At 34.5% G+C, this 23,084-nt stretch overlaps 1 protein-coding gene across 1 annotated transcript; it reads left to right on the top strand.

Moving 5' to 3' along the window:
* The first annotated feature begins 2,708 nt into the window (after window positions 1-2,708).
* Window positions 2,709-3,137, top strand: LOC132601370 (uncharacterized mitochondrial protein AtMg00240-like). Its single transcript, XM_060314467.1, has one exon. It carries the CDS (start codon window positions 2,709-2,711, stop codon window positions 3,135-3,137), a length of 429 nt encoding a protein of 142 aa, XP_060170450.1.
* The last annotated feature ends 19,947 nt before the right edge of the window (window positions 3,138-23,084 follow it).

Below are 23,084 nucleotides of genomic sequence, written 5' to 3'. Positions count from 1 at the left end.
TGAATGTTGGCAGAAAGCAAGGGAGCAAGAACTTTTGGCTCTTAAAAACATAGCACATGGGACATTGTTTCATGTCCTTCAAATGTCAGGCCAATTGGATGTAAATGGGTCTATTCAATTAAACTTCATTCTAATGGAATCCTTGATCGGTACAAAGCTCGATTAGTTGTCCTTGGTAACAAGCAGGAGTATGGTGTAGACTATGAGGAGACTTTTGTAGCAGTAGTAAAAATGACTATGGTGCAAACTATTATTTCCATTGTTGCTTCACAAAACTGGTCTCTTCATCAAATGATTGTCAATAATGCGTTTCTCCATGGTGACCTCAAAAAAGATATTTATATGAAACCTCCACCTCGTTTGTTCCCATCACCTACATCAGATCTATGCAAGTTGAAACAGTCTTTGTATGGACTAAAACAAGCTCCCAGGGCTTGGTTTGACAAGTTCCGTCTACTTTGCTTCAATTCTCTTTTAAGCAAAGCAAATATGACTCATCTTTGTTTCTTCAGAAAACATCACAGGCTATGTTCTTCCTTTGATACATGTAGATGATATTATTATCACTGGAACAAATTCTTCATTAATCACTAGTCTCCAGTAACAACTTAAGGAATCTTTTCATATGAAAGATCTTGGTACTCTTACATACATTTTTGGGGTTGGAAGTACATTATGATTCTTTAGGTGTGTTCTTAAACCAACACAAATACACTCAGGATTTGATTATTGTAACACCTCGTACCTTTAGACTAAGCTACGTTCATGATTCTGAACTTAGGAAACCAAACGGGAAGTGATAGAATTAAATTCATTTCAGTTCAGTTCAGTATCATAAATACACCCATTTATACAGACCGTACTTTAGGATACGGCCCGTGCTTGTGATCATAATTTTGGATACGGGCTGTACCTTGGGCCGTATTGAGGTAAGGTCTAAAGTCAGCATTATGTTGTGGGCCAAGTGAAGTACGGACCATATATACGGACCGTACAAATATGTACGGGCCATACTTCTGAAATACATCCAACTTTTTACGGGTTGTATAAATATATACGGACCGTACTTCGTGACCGTATAATTTTTGACGCAGTGAAGTATAAATACGAGACTTCAACCTTTTATTCTATTATTCCATATTCTTAAGCCCTAGCACGAAGTTCTTCCCTCCCCACCAGTAGGATACATCAAGGTAAGTCTATTCTAATCATTCCAATTCAATTCTAACATGTATTCACATAATCTAATAAGGAAATCATTGTTCCTAACCTGGGATTTTCAAGAAAACCCATCTCAAGGCTCAAGGTTTAAGCTTTTGGAATTCTATTACTAGTTTTGGAGTGTTTCCAGGTATGTAGGGTTTCTATCTACGTATGGGAACATCATTGTTCTTCCCCACGCCACACTCTTCCATGATTATATGAAAATTCACTAAAACTAGAGTTTCCAGCCATGTTCATGATAACCCTAAATACATGTACCATGATATACATGTTGTATTATTAATTCATTATTGTGTTTTTAATAGTCCATTTCGGTCATTGAGAATCTGTCCGTAATCCATGAAAACTCATACTTTGCATTCCATCGGTTCTTAAATGCAAGATATGAGCTACTATGTTTATTTACATGAAATTCTACATGCTTCCATGTTTTCATTCAAGTTATACTATATATATATATATATATATATAGTTATTTATTGATTTTCATGCTATCATACAATCACGAATCATGTTTACAATCAGGTTTATATAATTCATGGGCTACTAAGCCAAATATATCCATGTTCATATTTTTGGAATTGCACAGATTACCGAGAAGGCTCAGATAGCCTGAAACTACGTATGCCAGCGTAGGATAAGGATCGCTCCGCTTAGTTAGGACAATACCTTCATGTTTACGCATTGCGGGTTATTGGATCCATTTATGTGCATGTTCATGTCTTGTACCCCGGTACAGGATGTCTTAGCTGATCGAGCAGAGACCAGACGCCACGTGCTTACGTGGTGGTTACATGTCGATTATACTAATGCCCTCCCACATATATCTTTACAGACTCAGAATATTTTATTCATGTTATACATATTCATGTCAGATGACATTCATGTTCATGTTCAGCTTACAGTTACAGTTACAGTTTCAGTTTCAGTTATATTATTTCATGTGCCATGCTTATTTTCATTCAGTTTCTTTACATACCAATAAAATTCAAGTGTACTGACATCCCTTTTTATTTTCCTGGGGCTTGCATTTCACGATGCAGATTTACAAGATGTCGGATCAGCTCGTTAGGACTTTGCACGTATTAACTGTTGGTGAGCCCCATCTCATTCAGGGTTTTATCTTTATTTATTTATTGATTGTCAGTTATGCAGTTAAGGTATGCCGAGGGCCTTGTCCCGGTAAACAGTTTAGTAGTTCAGATTCATGTCCAGAGGTTTGATAGACTGGTCTAGCATGTCATGTCAGATGTTCAAAGTCGTATAGCCCATATTGGCTCATTACTTATTACGTTTTCAGACTATTCCGCATTTATGATAAATTACTATTTTTAGGCTTATGAATATTAATCCCTATGTTTAATAAAAGTCATGCATGTTTTATTATGTTTCGCATCAGCTCATGCCCCATGTTGATTCAACAAGTCATGTGGTTCGCTCGGTCACATGCAGTCAGGCACCGAGTGCCATGTAACGCCCAGACTATGGTTCGGGGCGTGACAATTGCTTTGGCTGGTCTTCAAGAATCTTCCTCTGTAGATACTCCATTGGAATTGAATGTAAGGTATCGTCATGATAAAGAAGATCTTCTTCCTGATCCAACTTTATTTCGGCAACTAGTTGGGAGCCTAAATTATCTTACTATTACCCAGCCTGATATCTCTTTTGTAGTTCAACAAGTAAGTCAATTCATGCATGCGCCTCGTCATCTATATTTGGTGGCTGTTCGTCACATCATTCGATATCTCTTAGGAACATCTACTCGTGGATTATTCTTTCCTAGTGGTTCTTATATTAGACTTAATGCTTTTAGTGATTCCGATTGGGCTAGATGTTCTGATACTCGTCGTTCGGTCATTGGTTGGTGCATGTTTCTTGGAGAGTCCTTGATATCCTGGAAGAGTAAGAAGTAAGACCGTGTGTCAAAATCTTCAATAGATGATGAATATCGAGTCATGTTTACTGCTTGCTCCGAGGTTGTTTGGCTTCGTGGATTACTGGCTGAGATTGGATTTCCTCAATCTAATCCTACTCCTCTCTATGATGACAATACAAGTGCCATTCAGATTGCTACTAATCCGGTTTATCATGAGAGGACCAAACACATCGAAGTAGACTGTCATCATATACGAGAAGCTGTAGATAAAAGAGTCATTACTCTTGCACATGTGTCCAGTGATCTTCAAGTAGCTGATGCATTTACAAAATCCATGGCACAACGTCATCGGTTTCGAGTAGGCAAATTGATGCTTCTTGATACACCAACAATCAATTTTAGGGGGGGGGGGGGGGGGGGGGTGTTAACATGATGGACAACTCACAATTCATGAATTAAAATAGAATAATTGGATATATTTATTTAACTATATAGTGTTGTAATTATAGAGATTTTTGATGTAGTAATCACTGAGAATAAATACTGATAATAGAACAACTAAGAATAGTATATTTGGAGGGATAGAGTAGATGATCTTTAGGGATAGAATGACTGATCTTTAGGGATATAATGACTGATCTTTAGGGATAGAATATCTGATCTTTAGGGATGTAAATCTGTATCCTTTCTATTTAATGGCAAGACTCTCAATTTGAGAGGCATTCAACAGAAAAATGTCACTTCCATGGTTTAACAACACCTTGTTGGGATCGAAATAACAGAGCATAATGCGGAAGCTAATAATTGCAAACTTTGAGCGACGATAAATTGGATGGCAAAGAAAATATAAGAAAATATACTAAAAAGACATAGTATTATAATATGATTTGGTCAAGTGACCTACGTATTGAAAAAAATCATATAGAAAAGAAAACATTAAAACTATAAGAGAATAAATCTCCCCTTAAACGAAACTCTTTTAATGACTACATTGTGGATGTTTTCTGTGTTATCTAGTTGTGAGAAGGATGTCTTTAATTTATAGATGTCCAAAGTTTTTCCCCTAAGATAAGGAATGACCAAATATGGAAGAGAATTATATTTTCTTTTCAGGAAAAGTAAAAGCAATTATTGTAATACTCTGACTTTCCTTCATGAAAAACACAAAACTGAAATATGGTAAGAAAATCAGGGCAAAAACCTAACAAATCTCCCCTTTTGGCCTGGATTTTCTTGACAAAAATTGATCCGTCTTCTTCACATAATCTTCATCACTGCTACTTGCTATGGTTAAAAATAGATATGGGTTAAAAATTTGAGCCTTGTGCGTTAAAAGTGAGCACATGTTGAAAGTGGAGCCCATGCGTTAAAAGTTAACATGGGTTGAAATTGGCCCAAGCGTTTAAAGTAAGCAAGGGTTGAAAATTTGAGCTCATACGTTAAAAGTAAGCATGAGTTGAAAATTGGAGCTCATGCGTTAAAGTAAGCATGAGTTAAAAATTGTTTTTGTTTTAAAAAATGTACTGCAGTAGGATTGTTGAAAATATGATTGAAAATTTCTCCACGTGTAGTACTCCAGATATCTTTTTGTTTTTTGGACAAAAATCTTCATTATCGTCAAATTGGACGCATCTTTATATGAATCTGACTTAAACCTGTTTTCAACCTTGTTGTACCGTTGGCTCTGATACCACTTGTTAGGATCGAAATAATCAAGGCGTCATGCGGAAGCTAATAATTTGAAAACCTTGAACGACGATAAATCAGACAACATTGTGGTCAAGTGACCTACATATTAAAAAACCTAATTTAAAAGAAAGCATTAAAAACTATGGAGAGAATAATCTCTCTATAAACAAGACTCTTTAGTGACTACATTGTGGATGCCATTGTGTTATCTAGTTGTGAGAAGGATGTCTTTAATTTATAAATGTCCAAAGCTTTTCCCCCAAGATAAGGAATAGCCAAATATGGAAAAGAATTATATTTTCATTTCAGAAAAAGTAAAAACAATTATTGTAAAACTCTGACTTTCCTTCATGAAAAACACAAAACTCAAATATGGTAAGAAAATCAGGACAAAACCCTAACACAACTTCTAAACAAGTTTCTCTTTTGGCACGCTTCAAACTTCTAAGAGTGTTGACAATCCTTGATTTTACATTTCTATATTTTCCACTTGAGAAAAAAAACTTAGTACATCTCAGATACCTTGAATTCTACTGTTATGATAATCTTCACAGTTCTCTGTCAGAGCTTTATAACCTACAGACCTTCATTTTTCGTCACTTAATTCGAGGTTCTTCACCTCCGACAATACCTGCGGAAATTTCGCGAATGAAACATTTAAGGCATCTTAACGTGACTCACTACTTCTCTTTCGCTGCTCCATCAAATAGGCTAGAAAATCTGGAGAGACTTTCTTACCTATCTTTGACCAGCTGCACTTATGAATTATTTTCTGCTATTCCAAATCTCAAGAGGCTGAAAATCCATGACGAAGATTTGCGAGAATGCAAGGGAGAGAAGATTTGCCAGCACCTAATCAGCCTTTCCTGTTTGAAAGTACTTGAAAAATTGAAGCTTAGTTGTAACAGAATACATTCCCAAATCCCAAGTAAGTATGCTTTACCTACAAGTCAGGAGAGGTTGACTTTAAGAAATGCTCATGTACCATGGGAAGACATGCCAAATATTGCAATTCTATCAAACCTTGAAGAGCTTAAATTAAAAAAAAAATGGATTTCGTGGTGAAGTATGGAGATTAAAGGAAAAATCTATTTGGCAAAACCACTTTTGGGCAAAACTGTAAAAAATGGGGTTATATTAGTCATTTCATAGGGAATCTTGGGGAATCTTTGCTTTTTATTATTTTATTGTCATGTGCTTTTACTTTACTGCCCTTCCTGATAATATGAGACTCTCTCTCACCTAGGCTAATCATGGTTTATGTTCCCAATGTATATTTCCTATTCTTTTAATGTGGCTGTTTTTTATTATTATTTTTACATTAGCTGTATTGTGTATACATACGGTAGGCCAAGGGTTTACTTCCCTTTTTTTTTTTTGGTATCTGAAACCTATTGTGTATGCATACGGTGGGCCTAAGGTGTATTTCCTTTTTTCTTCTTGTTTTGGTATCTGAAACTTATTGTGTATACATACGGTGGGCCTAAGATTTCCTTTTTTCTTCTTTTTCTTTTTGTTTTGGTATCTGAAAGTTTGTTATTTTTCTTGCAAATAAAGTGTTATATATTGGCTATATACATACGGTTTTTACCCCTTTTAGTATTTTTTTTGTTCGTTTTCTTTTTGTTTTGGTATCTAAAAGTGTTTTTATTTTTCTAGTAAATAAGGTGTTATATATTGGCTATATACATAAGGTATTTGGCCTAGAGTGTATTTTTTCTTATTTTTCAAAAAAAAATTCTTCTTTTTATTTTTGTTGTGGTAAATATATACGGTATTTGGTTCTCTTTGGACGTTATATATTGAAGAGTGGAATAGTTTGAGTGAATGATTAATTTCTGTTGTTTAACTTTGTTTTATTTTTGTTCATGTTGTTTAATTTTGTATTATTTTTTGTTGAACTCAATATTGTCATTTCTTGTGAATGCAGTGTCAAATCATTATTTATTAATAACATAACGAATCAAGTCACTATTAGTGTTGAAGTAACTATGAACTAAAATTATTTATGACCTTATTATGAAACGCTGCCAATTTGAATATGAAAATGCAACAAACCAAGATTTTGCATTGAATTTCCTATTAAATATTGAAAAGTCATTTATTTTACCGTTTTACTCCTTAATATTTAATAATGTGTAATTGTATAATATGTTTAAATTATTCGTAATTGTCTATAAATGTTTTAATTAGGCTAGTTAATCAATTAGAGGAGAATTATTGCAAAATTGATTTTTAATCATTTAATTATTTACATTATGACCACAACGGAATTAGCCAATTCATGGCTAAAGCAATTGGGGTTAATTTTGCAAAATTAGCCTTTTATGGCCTTAATTGAAATGACCAAATTCATTTGGCTAAAATTAATTAAGGTCATCAATGTAATTGAATTTTAATTGACTAATTAAGCTAAAAAATGGCCCTAATTGCAACAATCAATTAAGATTAAAAACCAATTAAGGCCATATTTGAAAAGTAGGCCCATTTACAGGATTAGCAACAACAACATACCCAGTGAAAGCAGACCTTACCCCTATCTCGGAAGATAGGGAGGCTATTTCCGAAATACCCTCGGCTCAAGAGAAAACATGACGATAAAAGGTCAGATAAGAACAAGCAGTTGAAAGAAAAATGAAAGTGAAACTAACTAAAGCGAAAAAGTCATGATAATGCAGTATGAGAAAAAGAAGCAGTAGCTACCACATATAAATAAGATAATCGAAGTACAAGAAACGACACATAGTAGCAAGAATCAAAGGACAATAGACTATAGATCAAAACTGTGACCACTTGTATGAAGGGATACGTGAGACTACCTACTAGCCTTCTACCCTAATCTGAGTCCACCATAACTTCCTATCTAAGGTAATGTCCTCGGTTAGCTAGAACTGTGCCATGTCCCGTCTAAGCACCTATCCCCAATACTTCTTCGGCCTACTCTACCTCTTCTGAAACCGTCCATAGCTAAGCAGTCACACCTCCACAATGGGGCATCTGTGTCTCTCCTCCTCACATACCCAAAACAACTCAGCCTCGCTTCCCGCATCTTGTCCTCCACTGATGCCACTCCCACCTTATCCCGAATATCTTTATTTCTAATCCTATCTCGCCTGGTGTGCCCACACATCCATCATAACATTCTCATTTCCGCAAATTTTATCGTATGGACGTGAGAGTTCTTGACTGCCCAACACTTTGCCCCGTACAACAAAGTCTGTCTCGCAACCTCTTTGTAGAACCTACCTTTAAGTTTTGGCGGCACCTTCTTATCACACAACACTCCTTAAGCGAGCCTCTATTTCATCCACCCTGCACCAATACGATGTGAGGCATCATTGTCAATATCCCCATTTATTGTTTAATAAACCCAAGATATTTGAAACTTCCTTTATTTTAGATGGTCCGTGTACCAAGCCTCACTTCCACGCCAGCTTCATATATCACATCGTTGAACTTGCACTCCATGTACTCTGTCTTGGTCCAGCCTCATGTGACGTCTCTCAGAGTACTCAAAATCTCCTAATACAATGTCTCTGTCACCTTCCTCGTTCAAGAGTTTATTGAAGTATGACTGTCATCTCCGTCTAATGAGATATTCCTCCACCAATACCTTGCCATTATCGTCCTTGACGCACTTTAATTGATCCAGGTCTTGTGCCTTCCTCTCCCTCGCCTTGGCTAGCCTGAACAACTTCTTATCCCCGCCTTTGTCCTCTAGTGTTGTACATAGACGTTCGAAAGCTGCCGTTTTTGCCTAGAAAATGCAAACTTCGCTTCCTTTCTCGCAATCTTATGCCTTTCCTTATTCGTCCGCTTCTCCTCATCGTCTTTGCTGTCTGCCAACTTCGCGTATGCCACCTTCTTTGCTTCCACATTCCTTTGGACTACTCCCATTTTAGATTAATTCATAGGTTGATTACTATAATTAGAATATTATGGTCCACAATCTTTTATTTTTAGTTTTACCCATTTATTAAATTGCCCGCTTTACCCTTTACACACGTATATACACTAGATATACGTATACTATATACGTTTATGAGGCCCTCGCCCCTCCCTTTTCTTTTAAGTCTGGACCAAGCCCAGTCCAATATCGGACTGACCCGACCCAAATCAATGATAAGAGGGGCACGCCCCATCTTCTCTTCATTTTTACATTTTTTATTCGCTCCAAACACACCCCCAACCCTATCTCTCTCTTCCCTTCCCTTTCTTGTGAAAACCTAGAGCGCCACACCTCAATTTGTTTTCTTTGTCTTGCCAAAAATGCCAACCGCACAGAGGTCTCAGGCTTTTCACAAACCTTGTACAACCAATAACGTGAAAAAATTAATGTTTCAACATCGTTTTCACTCAAACTCTTCCGAACACAGTGGTAATCACCTTTTCTCTTACTTCTCCCTTTGGTTTTCTGAATCAAAATGTGACTTTTACATCTTTTGTGGTTATATTGAGACTGTACGAGCTCTATTCTTGTTGGTTCATAAGGGTTTGGTTCGGATCGACCTAGAATGGGTCAGATCCGACCGTATATGTGTGTTTTCTATAGATCCTACTCATTAAATTCTTAGATGATGGTTTTTGCATCTGAAATCTACTTTGGACCACGTCGTTTTTTATGAAGCAATTAGTACCCTTGAACATGAAGCAATCAGTACTCTTGAACATGATATAGAAATTCTAAAAGGAAGATTGAGACCATGGTCTATTTGTTTGGTACAATATGCTCCCAAATAGTTCATTAGAGGCTAGTATAGGCTCATGAAGCTGTAACATCACCTAGGATAAATTAGTACACCTAGATACTCCTAGGCTAATTATATGACATGATTGCTTATTTGAACAGAACCCAGTCTTGTTGTTTATGTTACCAGACCCTGCTCATTCTATATCTGGTCCTTGCCTAAGTCTTCAAAGAGGTCTAGTAACACTGAAGAGGGGATTGAGTCCTGATATGCTCTCTGATTGTTAAAATGGTTAATCAATGAATAAGATGAAACTACTTTAGCGTCAGGGTTGATGTCCAGCTTGAAGCTTAAGTTTTTTTTGAATGTCATAGACCCCTATGCTTCACTTAGCTCTGCTTCTTATTTGGTTGTTCTGCTTGTGGTAAATATGGGAATTTGTTAAACTACACATGAGTAGAACAAGTGGAGTGTGTGCATGTGTGTGTGGCCCATGGTCATGTCTGTGTGCAGGAAAACCCTTTTTTTTTTTGAGAACTTGTCATCTAGTTACAATAATAGGTAAGGATAAAGGATAAAAGAAGGAAGGATGATGGGATCTTTGTTACAAATCTTGTTTAACTTGTCCTTATGTGGTCTTTTCTAGACACTGTTGTTTTTCCCTTTGACGTTAAGAGATGAGTTTCCTTAAAAGAAAGCAGTGATAAGGCCAAAATGATGGTGTTTGAAGTCTGTTGATTGTTTGTTTGTGTGGTTTGATCCTGATGAAAAAGAAAAATGTGTACTCTTTCCTTTGAACTACAATGTGGTAAAAAACAAAGACTTTTCTATGATATTGGGGTTTAGTTTGAAGTTGTTAGAGAAAACTAGTTTGTTCTCATCTGTTATGTGTCTATGAAGTGCTTGTTCCCAGTACATCACATTTTAACTTGATAGTCAAGGCTTATTTTTATGATCTGGACAGAGTCTTATGAATTAATCAACCTGTTATTGTGTGCTATATGTTTATAAGGGGGTCTTTTCCCAGTATTTACATTTGAATTTGGTAGCAAAAGGTATATAAAACCTGAACATAGCCTTCATGAATCAGTTAGTTTGCTATAGTTTGGTATGTGTTTATGAAAGGCTTGTTCCTAGTACTTACAACTAACTTTGGTCAGAAAGAGTCTTTAAAGCTGGACCATAGCTTCATGAGTCTGTCAAGGGAAGTTATGACATGGTTGGATGGTTGTGAATCTGCTTAGGACCTCTAGTGTTGTCACTGGATGATTAGGGTAAGGACATTAGGATGGGGGAAATGGTTTTAGGAGAGGAAAAGGTGAGCCTGGGCATGAATTGGAGGTGGTGAACAGTGAGGCCCAGGATCCCTTTTTGCTGAAAGGAGACTCAGGAAAAGGAGATGGGGAGGTGATGACCCCACCCTGTCTTGTTTCCCTTTCAGGGGCCTGAAACCTTTTCTTTCATCTCTTGGACCTTCCCCTCATGATCCTGGGACTCACAAAGGCCTCAGGTAAGGGAGAACAGTCTAATCATGATGTCTAACAGGGAGAGGAGAGTATACCTAAAAATCAAAATAAATTGCTGTTAATACAGTAAAGTTTAGGCAATGTGAGATTTCTGCCATTGGCTTCTAATTGTGGGCCCATGAATGACCTCTAAGTGCCCTTCTTTTATCTGGAAATCTACTTGCCTTGAGTCCTATTGTCCAAACCTAGGGTGTGGAAGAAGATGGGGCTGGTGAGTGCATTATGTGGGTACAAGTTCCCCTATGAACAGATTGAGGATCAGGTGAGTTATGTGCCATTTTTCTTTCATTGCTGGCCATGTGTTTTTATATATTTTTTCCTAACTTGTTCTTCTGTGACTGGTGTTTGAGACCTGCCACCTGGTTTCATTGCTGGCCATGTGTTTTTATCTATTTTTTCCTAACTTGTTCTTCTGTGACTGATGTTTGAGACCTGCCACCTAGTTTATTGGTTTAGACTTTTCCTTTATGTGATGTTTGACCTCTTTGTTTGCCAAAAATGTGGTTATGCTGTAATTTCGTTTCTTGCCTTTCTCTTCCTCACCTTCTATGTTTTGGGAAAAGGCCTTGAATTAGTTTAAAATATGTTGAAGGAACACTTTTAGGAATCAAAATTGTTGAATTAGCTTCTGTCCATACATCCTTGTTTGTTTCTGTCTACTTCTGATTATGCTACGAGTGAATACACCAAAACTGTTTCTGTCTATAACAAGCTCATTTTTGAATGTGGGATTCTGTTCTACTTATGGCTATATTGGCTGGGAAACTAAGGTAGCTTTTGGGGTCTCGTCTTAAGCCTTCCCCTGGTGTTCTCCCATGCCGGAGGTTCATGAAACCTCTTGGATCTTGTGCGGCAGCAGGAATAAGGAGGGTGACGACTCTCCCCTCTTACTACCTAAATCCCTACCTATTAAAGCCTAGTAGCACAACCGTGGTTATATTAATTGCACGACCCTTGAATGAATTTGATATATGTCCAAGCGTTTAATTGTAAATTGCAAGTTCGTTGCTTTTTTTTGGGATTTATAACTAAAAACTGAATTAAACAATTCTGGGCCAAGCCCAGAGAAATATTTGAGATCATTGTTAGTTGGACTTTCTTTTCAGAAAAGAGATCAGAAAAGATAAGTTGGAGTAGAGCCAAAAATCAAAAACACCCTTTTCAAAACTCCACATTTTAAACTTAAAAACCCAAAATATTTTATATACGATATCTTTCTAAATTATTGATAACCAAATGAGCTGCTTTTATAAGATAAGTCAGTTGATATAAAGGAACGTTCGTAGACACAGAGTTTTATAATAGGGTGTTCTAAGCGTGTTAAATGGACTGACCCGAGCCCAGTCAAAATTATACTTGTTTTCTCAAAAATAAAATGATTATTAGCGTCTTTACAATAAAATATACTATACTTATACGTAAAAAGAAATTAATTGTATCTGGATATTATAAATCCGAACCTAAATACCCTGTATATGGACAGGATATATTCAATTCTTTTCAAAATTAAATGATATGCAGTAAGTGACAAATTTTATTAAATTTTGGAAAGTCATTTAATTAACCATCTTGCTCTATTCAAAGGGCAAGCTAAAAAAAAAATTTGTTCCAAAGAATACCGAATGCTATTGTAGCGAAATTGGTTATTGTCGAATGCTATTCTTGCCAAATTGGTTATAGTCTTCCTTTAAAACCTTAGGTACCAAGTTCGAGTCTGGGTGCGCGCATTTGTTTAAAAATCTTTTTTTTCCCACTTAGATGGTCATTATATCGGTTAAAAGCTTTTCCGTTCCATGAAATGTCGGATGCTATTGCAGCACAATTGTTCAAGGTCCGTTTAGATCCCTTATGTCTCGGGTTCGAGTCCAGATTCTCGTATTTTGGCTAAAAACAATTTTTTTCATTTTTTTGTTCACTTAGATGATCCCCAAACTTAGAGCCTGTTTGGCTTCGCTTAAAAAAAGTGGCTTATAAGCTGGTTTGACCAAAAAATAGCTTATCAGCCAAAAAAAGTAAGTTGGGCCACCCCAACTTACTTTTTTTGGCTTATTCTAAGCACTTTTTTAGCTTATAAGCTGGTTTGCCAAACACCTAAAAATGCACATAAGATGGCACCAATAAATGCACACCCCTCAAATAGATACTACGCGAAAATAAAATGTAATTATAGAACGGCAAAACATTACAATAAACATAATACGCATTTTATTATATTAAGATGGAACGTTACACATTTGGTAATAATATATCCTCTTCGAAACCCACTTGCAGTCCAAGCTTGAATGTTTCGACATCTACCAAAAAATTCTCACAAGTAATGTCAAGTTCGTCAAAACCAAGTATAGCGTTTATGTCCCCGTGCGACCAGTGACCCTCTGTTACTCCACCCTCGCATAGTCTGGTCCCGCGCACCTTCCAAAAATTAGCCTCGCCAAGCACGAATCTCATTGCAGAACGAAACATTATCATATGACCTCTTCCTCCCAGGTCACGCCATATTGTGCGAAAATTTGTTAGTGCATCCTCGGCCTTTTCCAGCCTTAACAAGGAAATACCATGAATATATATTGCCCCATTAACACCGGCTTCAGTAGCCTGTCTCAGGAGTGCTTCACCACTTTGGAGATCTATGTGGAAAAATCTATAAAATCTCAAAAATAGCATAGCCTCGGCAAAACCTCTTTGATGCAATCACTGTAAAAATCCAACAACACCCATATCTTGAACTTGTGATAATATGAATGGAGATAATGCAAACCTAGGCTCTTTTCAAAGACTCGGGAAAATATCATCTCCCTAATGGCTTGCACCTGCAGTTGGGTTATTTCATACATTATAAAATTAATATGTGTAATTTAAATGCATAATTTTGTATGTAAGACTTACACTAGAAATATAGATGATACATCCCTTCTTGATTCACCTTTATCCACTGCCTTAAGAAGTATGATTTCTACAAGTTCCTCCGAAAGAGTTGAGAAATAATTTCTCACCATGGTGCGGTGATTTATGTTGAGCTTTTTCCTATGCAACAAACAATGAGTTTGCTTTATTTTATAGGGAAAATGGGAAAGTTGAATTAGTTGTGTATTTAATGCTCATGCATTGAAGGGTCACCTCGTTGGAATCAAGATTTAAATTGAAGTTCGGATGATTACACACAAGCCATTTAATGCTACACACTAATTCAGTGTGAAATCATATATTATTTCTTAACATAACACATTAATTATTTAAGCCATAGGAAACTTTTTAACGAACATTAACGTTGGATGTGATAAAAACCAGCACAAATCATGAAAAATTTGAATATCTTGAATTAATTCCAATTTGATTATGAGAATGCTACAAACCAATATTTGGCGTTGAATTTCCTATTAAATTTTGAAAAGTTATTTATTTAACCATTTTGCTCTATTCAAATGATAAAATAAAAGATATCTTGTTCCAATGAATGCCGAATGCTATTGCAGCGAAGTTGGTTGGAGTCTTCCTTTAGAACCGTAGGTACCGAGTTCGAGTGTGGGTGCATGCGTTTGTTTAAAAATCTTTTTTTCTTTTCCCACTTAGATGATCAAAATATGGTTAAAAGCATTTCCGTTCCATTGAGTGTCGAATGCTATTGCAGCACAATTGGTCAAGGTCCATGTTTAGAACCCTTAGGTGTCGAGTTCGAGTCCAGCCGTACGCATTTCGGCTGAAAACATTTATTTATTTATTTATTTTGTCTTTCACTTAGATTATCGCCAAACTTAAACAAACCAAGTACCAAATTAATTTATCTTTTGAACACCAAAACTCACCTATTTTTGCTATTTGATTGAGAAAAGACTCAGTCGTAGAACGAAATGCTAAATCAGATCTAAACTTGCTAACTGTCACTCAATTCTATTTAATACTTAACTAATTGAAGCAATTCATGTTAAAATCACTATTTTCATTTAAATTGATAGAATTAAATCTAAACTTACTAATTGCTACTCAGTTCTATCCAATTAATTAGCTACATTGAGACAATTCAATGTCTAATTTAAATTCAACCACAGTGTGGACTACTTGTATATGTAGCATTGCATTTGGATTTGAGGATTTAGCTTCGAATGTAGTTAGTGAGAAGCTAAAAAAATAAAAAATAAAAAGGAAAAAAAGAGTAGTTAGTGAGAAGCTAAGTTCGGTTTTTGCAAGTCTGTGCCTGTCTGAACAAACTAATCTAATCGATGATGAGGGACATACCAACTTACAGAGCCATTTTTCATTAATGTTAAAGTGGACACGTGTTGTTCCACTTAGAAAGTCGGGTAAAAGAAAGGGAATGTCGCTTAGATCCAAATACTTAAGTTATCTCAGGGAGTCGGATTGTGCCAAACTTGATATTATCATATCTCTATCACCTTTTATATGAGTGGGTGTCGGATGGTGTATTGCAGTGGGAATGCAAAGCCACTCCATATTGCTCATAATATTCTCGATAAATTAGAAATAAGCAAGCAATTTTAGAGATCAAAATGGCTTTACTAGTTTAGTTCTGTGTAGTATGCACCAACGAAGGGTGGACCCCATAACTTGCTGCTGAATATTTTTCAGGCGCTAGTATCCAACCCTCGCCTTTTACATAAGAGGCTGTCAGATTGTGTATTGGAGGTTAATAAACAAGTTGGTATAAGAATTTACTTCGCAGTGGATACCTACAACATGATATTCTTGTGCGTCTGAGTTTCACCTCTTTTAATTGCTTACTTCGCAATGGATACCTGCAGCGTGATATTTACGTGTGTCTGAGTTTCACCTCCTTCAGTTGCTTACTTCGTAGTGGATAGCTACAACGTGATGTATCCAAATGGTAGATCAGTGGTTCTCAAATATTTTTAACGTAATCTCCTTTGATTTGCTAAGAAGTTTAACCGAAAATAGAAAAATGAGCTGGTATCAGAGCTCTTGGTTGTTTGGGGTTTAACAGTTAGCAACTTCAGATTTAATTTGATACATTTAAAAAAGAAATAGATGTAACAAGTAGTCAATATTATGGCTGACTTTAATTGAAACATGGAATCATCTCAAATAGTTAAGTATTGAATAAATTGAGTAGCAATTAGCAAGTTTAGATATAATTCGATCAATTAAAACGAAAATAATGAATTTAACAAGTAGTGAACAACATGGTTGTCTTTAATTGAAATATTGAATTATTTCCAATTAACTAAGTGTTAGTTAAGATTTATTAAAAAGTCTGCTAAGTATGTTTGAGTAACAATTAAGTAACATATATTGATTTAACTCAATTTTTTTTTAACATGTCAACACTATGGTTGACTTTGATTGAAATATTGAATCGCTAATGATAAAGTTCGGAACATAAAAAATCAAAACAAAGCGTGAATATAATAAATTGCTGCCTATTTGATTATGAGAATTCAACAAATGCATACTTCTCATTCAATTTCCTATTAAATATTGAAAAGTCATTTATGTTACTATTTTGCTTTGTTCGAAAGAGAAGGTAAACATATTTCTGTTCCAAGAAGTACCGAATGCTATTGCAGCGAAATTGGTACGCGCCTCTCTTTAGAACCCATAGGTCCCGAGTTCGAGCCTGGGTACGCTAAAACTTGTTTTGTTTCCCCTCAAGTCCTTATTTTTTCCTAGACTCACAACTACACCCTATGAACTAGGCTATGATAGTATCGAGGAAGAGGATAATTATTATAGTAATAAATTTTGGAGGGAAACGTAATATTGTGGAGGGAAACAAGATATTTTTTTAGAGACATCATCCTTTTCCCCTCTATATAAGTTCACTCATGGGATAAAAAAAAACCCTTTAAGTGGTCATGAAACCCCAAAGTGAGGTCACTTCCATTGAAATGGGACCTTCAGATTTCACAGTGGTTATGTCCAAATCATACATACAGACTGGCGATGTGGTATTTTTCTTTGCTCTTTCAAGTTATATTATCAAATAATCATGTTTTTGTTTTCAAATGCTTCTTTATTAACACCATTATGTTATCTTGATATATAGTATGTGCCGGTGCATATATTGAAACATCTTCCGTCTGATAGCCCACCAATAATTCTTCAACGTGGTAGGAAACACTGGAATGTCTCACTGTCCACCGGTAAACAGAAAAGACGAAAATATGGCTAGAGAAAGTTTGTAGACGACAATAAAATTGTGGAAGGTGATCATCTTGTTTTTAAGATGTTACCTCCTTTAAATAAACTTGTGAGGTTTGAAGTTGTAGTCCACGTTGCGGGCTTCCGTGAGCTTCTGTTCAAGAACCATAGTGATGAAGGAACTTCATCAAAAAAGATGGAGGTTAGTAGGTCGTTTTAGTTTATTTAGATTTTTGTATAATAATATTGTCCAAGACATGTAATATTTGCAATGTTTTCTTACAGGTGAGTAATATCGGTTTGCGGGTGAAGATGCATTATCATAGAAGCGCAGTTCAACTAAAGTTTGTACTAGAAAAACAAGTCCATTACTTAGAGTGGAAAGTTGAAGAGGAGACAACAAAATTAAGTCGACTGCAGGACATGCTGAGATTGAAGAAGATGCATCAAAAACAAGTCGATTTACTCGTAAAGGTGGCTAAAGCAGGCCTATCCCTTGATCGTGTCGTGCGACTTCGCGAATTGTACTCTAGGATTAAAAGTATGTGGGGTTGGGCGCACGCGGTGGTTAAGTAGTAGATTTTATTAATGACGTAGTGCTTTTTGCTCCTCTGTTTATGTAAATCGGTTTTGGATCAATGAAATTAGTTTTTTGCTCCTCTTATAATTGGATGGTCACCATTCTTTTTTTTTTTCATCTTTGAAAAAAGATGATCACCATACTTAATCAAATGATGTAACAAAGTAATTTAATCCTTTCGAAAAAAAATTAATTAGTAAAAGAACAGATCAAAATCTATAGTAAAGACACGTACTCTAACATAAAGTACTAAGCCGATTAAATTCTAACAAAAAAAAAAAGAGTATTGTACTTCAAAATCCAACTTGAAACATAAATTAAACCAACATTTACTTAATGCTTCTTCGCTTTCTTCTTCTTATTATTAGTGTAAACCACAAATAATAATCAGTGCTTTATAATATTGGATTTTTCAATTTATTTTATTATAAACCGCATTATTTTTGTTATTGTAGGCACGCGCTTGTAAATAGATAAAATCTTCACTTTTCTTATTTACTTAGTGCTTTGCAATATTCTTTCTTTTTTCTTTTATTATTGTTGTAAATCACAATAATAATCAGTGCTTTACAATATTGGATTTTTCAATTTTTTATTAAATGTAAACCGCACTATTTTTGTTATCGTTGGCACGTGCGTGTAAAATAAAAAATATTCAATTTTCTTATTTACTTAGTGCTTTGCAATAATCTTTCTTTTTCCAAATAATAATCAGTGCTTCACAAACACGTAATTTTTCAATCTTTATTATTCTAAACCGCATTATTTTTTTATTGTAGGCACGCACGTGTAAATAAGTAAACATCTCACGTTTCTTATTAGCTTAGTGCTTTGCAATATTCTTTTTTTTTTCTTTTTTTTTATTATTGTAAACCGCAACTAATAATCAGTGCTTTACAATATTGGAATTTTCAAAATTTATTAATTGTACACCGCACTATTTTTGTTATTGTAGGCACGTTGGTGTAAAACGAATAAAAAGTATTCAATTTTCTTATTTACTTAGTGCTTTGCAATATTCTTTCTTTTTTCTTAAACCACAAATAATAATCAGTGCTCTTCAATATTTGATTTTTCAAGTGCATTGTTTTGTTATTGTAGACCACAAATTGTATTTTTTTCAAAGAAAGGAAAAAATCATGGAGGGAAATGCTTGGTGTTTAAGAGGGAAATTAATTTTATAATTGAAAAGATCGAAATCTCTTGCATGGGACACTGCATGTTTATGTTACCAATGCACTCAACTTAACGTGATTGGTTAGGCGTGCTCATTTCAAATGGTGTCACTGATGGCTAACCTATACACCGTTGCTATTTAATGGAACTAATTAACCATCATAAACTATTCAAGCACTTCTCTAAAAAAACCCTATAACAATTCCTTGCGCTAGGTATTAGTACTGTGCTTGTAACTTGTGATTTTTTGGGTTGATGATTCAAGTTTACAATTGTTATCGCAGTGTTTTATTTTGTATATAATTCTTGAGCTCTTAATTCTTATTCTTTTTGTGCAGTTGGACAATGGCAGCTAACAATCCCATTCCAAATCCCAACAACACTGTCTAGGTGTATCCCGTCAACATGCCTTCACAAAACCAGAAAGAAAATCAAGAATTACGTATGGACATTGCTACTTTAACTCGTCGAGTGGATCAGTTATTGCGCAATCAGGAACAGGTAATGATGAGGGTTGCAAGTATGGCTAATAGGATGGAGTGTTTGCTGACACCATTGGTGCCCCCAAATCTTGATCCACAAAGCTCTACTCAAGCCATTCCAATTAACTAGACTCTTGTTGTGTTTTAATAGGGTTTAATCTTTATGATGTAATGAACAAACGTCACATTAAAAGTGACGAAATATTCTTGTCGTATTTACATTACTTTTGGACATTCGTTTTGTTAATGAATGCATGTTTTTTTGTCTATGCATGTTGGAATTTATTATCTCTAGCCTTCTTGTATATAAATACCTATTAATGGATATTGGTAACTCCATCAGACATTCTCTGTTTATCCTATATAAAGGTGAGTGTTCTTCTTGTTGGGTATAAAGAACTCCACTCTCACTTTTATCATACAGAAGAGAAACATGGCAGGTATGAAAATAAGTCTTTTTTCATTCACTTTCAATATTTACTTGCGAACCGCTAATATTGTGTATTTTTGTTTCTAGGAAATGATTTGGAAAGCATTACACAACAAACTCAACTGATTGTGCATGCATCCATGCATTCAATTAAAGCGAAAGCCGGCACCTACAAACTGTTGAAGACCGATTGGATGCCATTGGAGATCACCAAAATGCAATGTTGAACGAGATTGTTGCTTTAGGTGATAGGATGGAAAGGAAGATAAGGGGATTATTTCTTCATTTGAACATGGATGCCAATGAATTTGTCACTCCTCCGTCTTCACCACCCCCAGCTTGATTGATCTCATCCCTATCAAATGTTCATATTTGTGTGTTTTGAGTATTTTGATTGATCCAAGGTTTTCTTGTGTTTTTAAGTTTTTTGAATCATGATGAACGTTGAAGGACGGATGAATGCTTGTTTTAAGGTTATTTACGTGCAAGTCTATGATTTTGTATGAACGTCACTTGTATTTTGCATCATGAATGAATGAATCAACATGTTGGGTTGCATTATACCGCTTGATGCTATTGGATTTATATATTTTTTTTCACTCTATTATAATATATATATATATATATATATTGTTGAACAGATTTAATTAATTAAATCATTGTAATAAAAGCAAAATTCTTATACTAATGCTGAGCTAGAATTTTTTGTTCGTGAAATTGTTCAAACTGAGATTTCATGCAAAAAGGCTTACACAAATGATTTACCACAGTAGATGGTTCCATTAGTTTTTTTGAGAAGGCGACACAGAAATATTTTGCATTACATATTGAATAGGAGGGCCTTTATAATAAACTGTCAATAGTCTAACATGACAATGGTACAAAAGAATTACGTTTGTGGAATACTAATTCTTTGACCTAGTTGACTAAGTAAATAATAGATAAAAATCATTTTTGTTTTGTTAAAGTAATAACTAAGTGTGGCGATTTGATTTACTAAATTGTTAACTTAAAAAATTCCTAATTGGGAATAACGGATAATTAGAGTCTTAGAGATGCGAAATAGAGATGCAAATTATTATTTTACCATTTGCTAAAAATTAAAAAATCAACATGTTGAATTACGTTGTGTGAAGAACACCATTTTGGTTTTTTTTTTTCTTGTTTCAGCGCTACAACTTTTGTTAGTTACATTTTATGTTTCAAACCGCAAGTGAAAAGTGACTTTTAGGAACAATGATTGGTCATGCGAAAGCTACTAAAGTTGCGCTTTTAAAGAACTCCGTGTAAACATTATTTTAGTGTTTTTTGGTTCAATCTAAATCTCTTTTTCCTCTTAATTCTTCTCTTATTTTATGAACTTATCATCATAATTTAATGTCCTGAACTATTTTGACTTGTCTCTTAATTTTGAGTTAATTCTTTGAATGATCATCAAAGTTTAGAAAATTTCCTATAAAAGTCACTTTTATTTCATTTAAGATAATAAGATCACTTAAGTATCTCTATTTTCCTCAAAAAGTACCTAAACACCTTAAAAACCCCCTTCTCTCCTAATTGACATGCCATGTCACTAAAGCCCAATTTTTTTATTTTAATAATAGATATAGTTAACTCATCAAATTCATTTAATCAAATTCATATTTTACACCCAATTAAATATTACATGGTTAAAAAGCGGCAATCAAACCATACCTTTTATTAAGCCAATTTTTGAAATCTAAATTCTTTTTAATCTCGATTCAAATATATTATCTTTCAATTTAAATTGAAAGGTTAACCTCATACAACTGCTAAACTAATCTAAATAATATTGTCCATAAATAATATTCAAATTGTACAGGTATTATTGTTAATAACTACACTAATATGAAAACAATTATAAAAGGTTGTTACGGAAGTTTACGAAAGTGTTTAACACTTCAATTTGATGGAGATCATACAAAATAGCGGACAGGTGTGCCATTTGCATTTAGCTATGGAAGAGCCATTTGCGTGTAGCTATGGAAACGGCCCACGTGGGAAATTATTTGCAAGACAAATGTTGATGACTAAATCCTTTTTTTGCTCTTAATTTCTTCTGTTAATTTTCTCTAAATTTAGATTTACCATTTTATCAACTTATCATCATAATTTAATGTCCTAAACTATTTGGACTTGTCTCTTGATTTATATACTTCCAGAGACTTGATCTTAAAATATTATGCTATGCTACTTATGATTTTAATTTTTAATATTACTTAATAAATTATGAGAGATAAAAAGCTCGGCACACAAAAATGGAATTTTACAGAAGTGTTTAAGAGAGACACTTCATTAAATTATCAAAGGCTTAATACCTAGATGGACCCTTAAACTTGGCATGTTTTGTAAGATAGACATATAAACTTATAAGGTGACCAGATAGACACTTAAACTTACTCAAAGTGTATTTTTCAAGTTTTTCAGTTGTTTTGAAAACAAAAACTATATTTTTCAAACACTCACAATTTTCATGGCCAAACAAGCCCTAAATATATCACAAAATATTTTTTTAAAAATGCAAAAATAAGGCAAACGCATATACATGAGACTATAAATGTGCACTTAAACCAATAAATACTCGCTAATCGCAATTTTGCAGCTTTCAATTAACTCGGATTTTTTTTTACACTTGAATAATTAAAAAACAATAACTTTAACCAATAAAAATCCTTAAAAAAAGAAATTTCAAATTAAGAAATTTCTAAGTTCAGTATTTCAAGTGTAAAAGAAATTTCAAATTAAGAAAACTGTAAAGCCGAGAAGAAAATCCTTAAAAAAAAGAAATTTCTTAATTTGAAATTTCATTTTTTAAGGATTTTTATTGGTTAAAGTTATTGTTTTTTAATTATTCAAGTGTAAAAAAAATCCGAGTTAATTGAAAGCTGCAAAATTGCGATTAACGAGTATTTATTGGTTTAAGTGCACATTTATAGTCTCATGTATATGCGTTTGCCTTATTTTTGCATTTTAAAAAAAATATTTTGTGATATATTTAGGGCTTGTTTGGCCATGAAAATTGTGAGTGTTTGAAAAATATAGTTTTTGTTTTCAAAACAACTGAAAAACTTGAAAAATACACTTTGAGTAAGTTTAAGTGTCTATCTGGTCACCTTATAAGTTTATATGCCTATCTTACAAAACATGCCAAGTTTAAGGGTCCATCTGGGTATTAAGCCATTATCAAACCTGCGCATTTCCAATTTCTTAAGGAGTCTCTTAATTTCTAACACTTCTTTTTTAACCGCACTTTTTATCTCAAAACTACAAAAGAGCTC

Source organism: Lycium barbarum, chromosome 7 (genome assembly GCF_019175385.1).
Source record: "Lycium barbarum isolate Lr01 chromosome 7, ASM1917538v2, whole genome shotgun sequence".
Classification (NCBI taxonomy): Eukaryota; Viridiplantae; Streptophyta; class Magnoliopsida; order Solanales; family Solanaceae; genus Lycium; species Lycium barbarum.
The sequence above is the reverse complement of the archived record's forward strand: the minus strand, read 5'-3'. Positions and strand labels throughout refer to the sequence as shown.

Excerpts from the sequence above, each read along its gene's own strand:
- LOC132601370 (XM_060314467.1), top strand. The coding sequence starts at position 2,709 with ATGGTTCGGGGCGTGACAATTGCTTTGGCTGGTCTTCAAGAATCTTCC.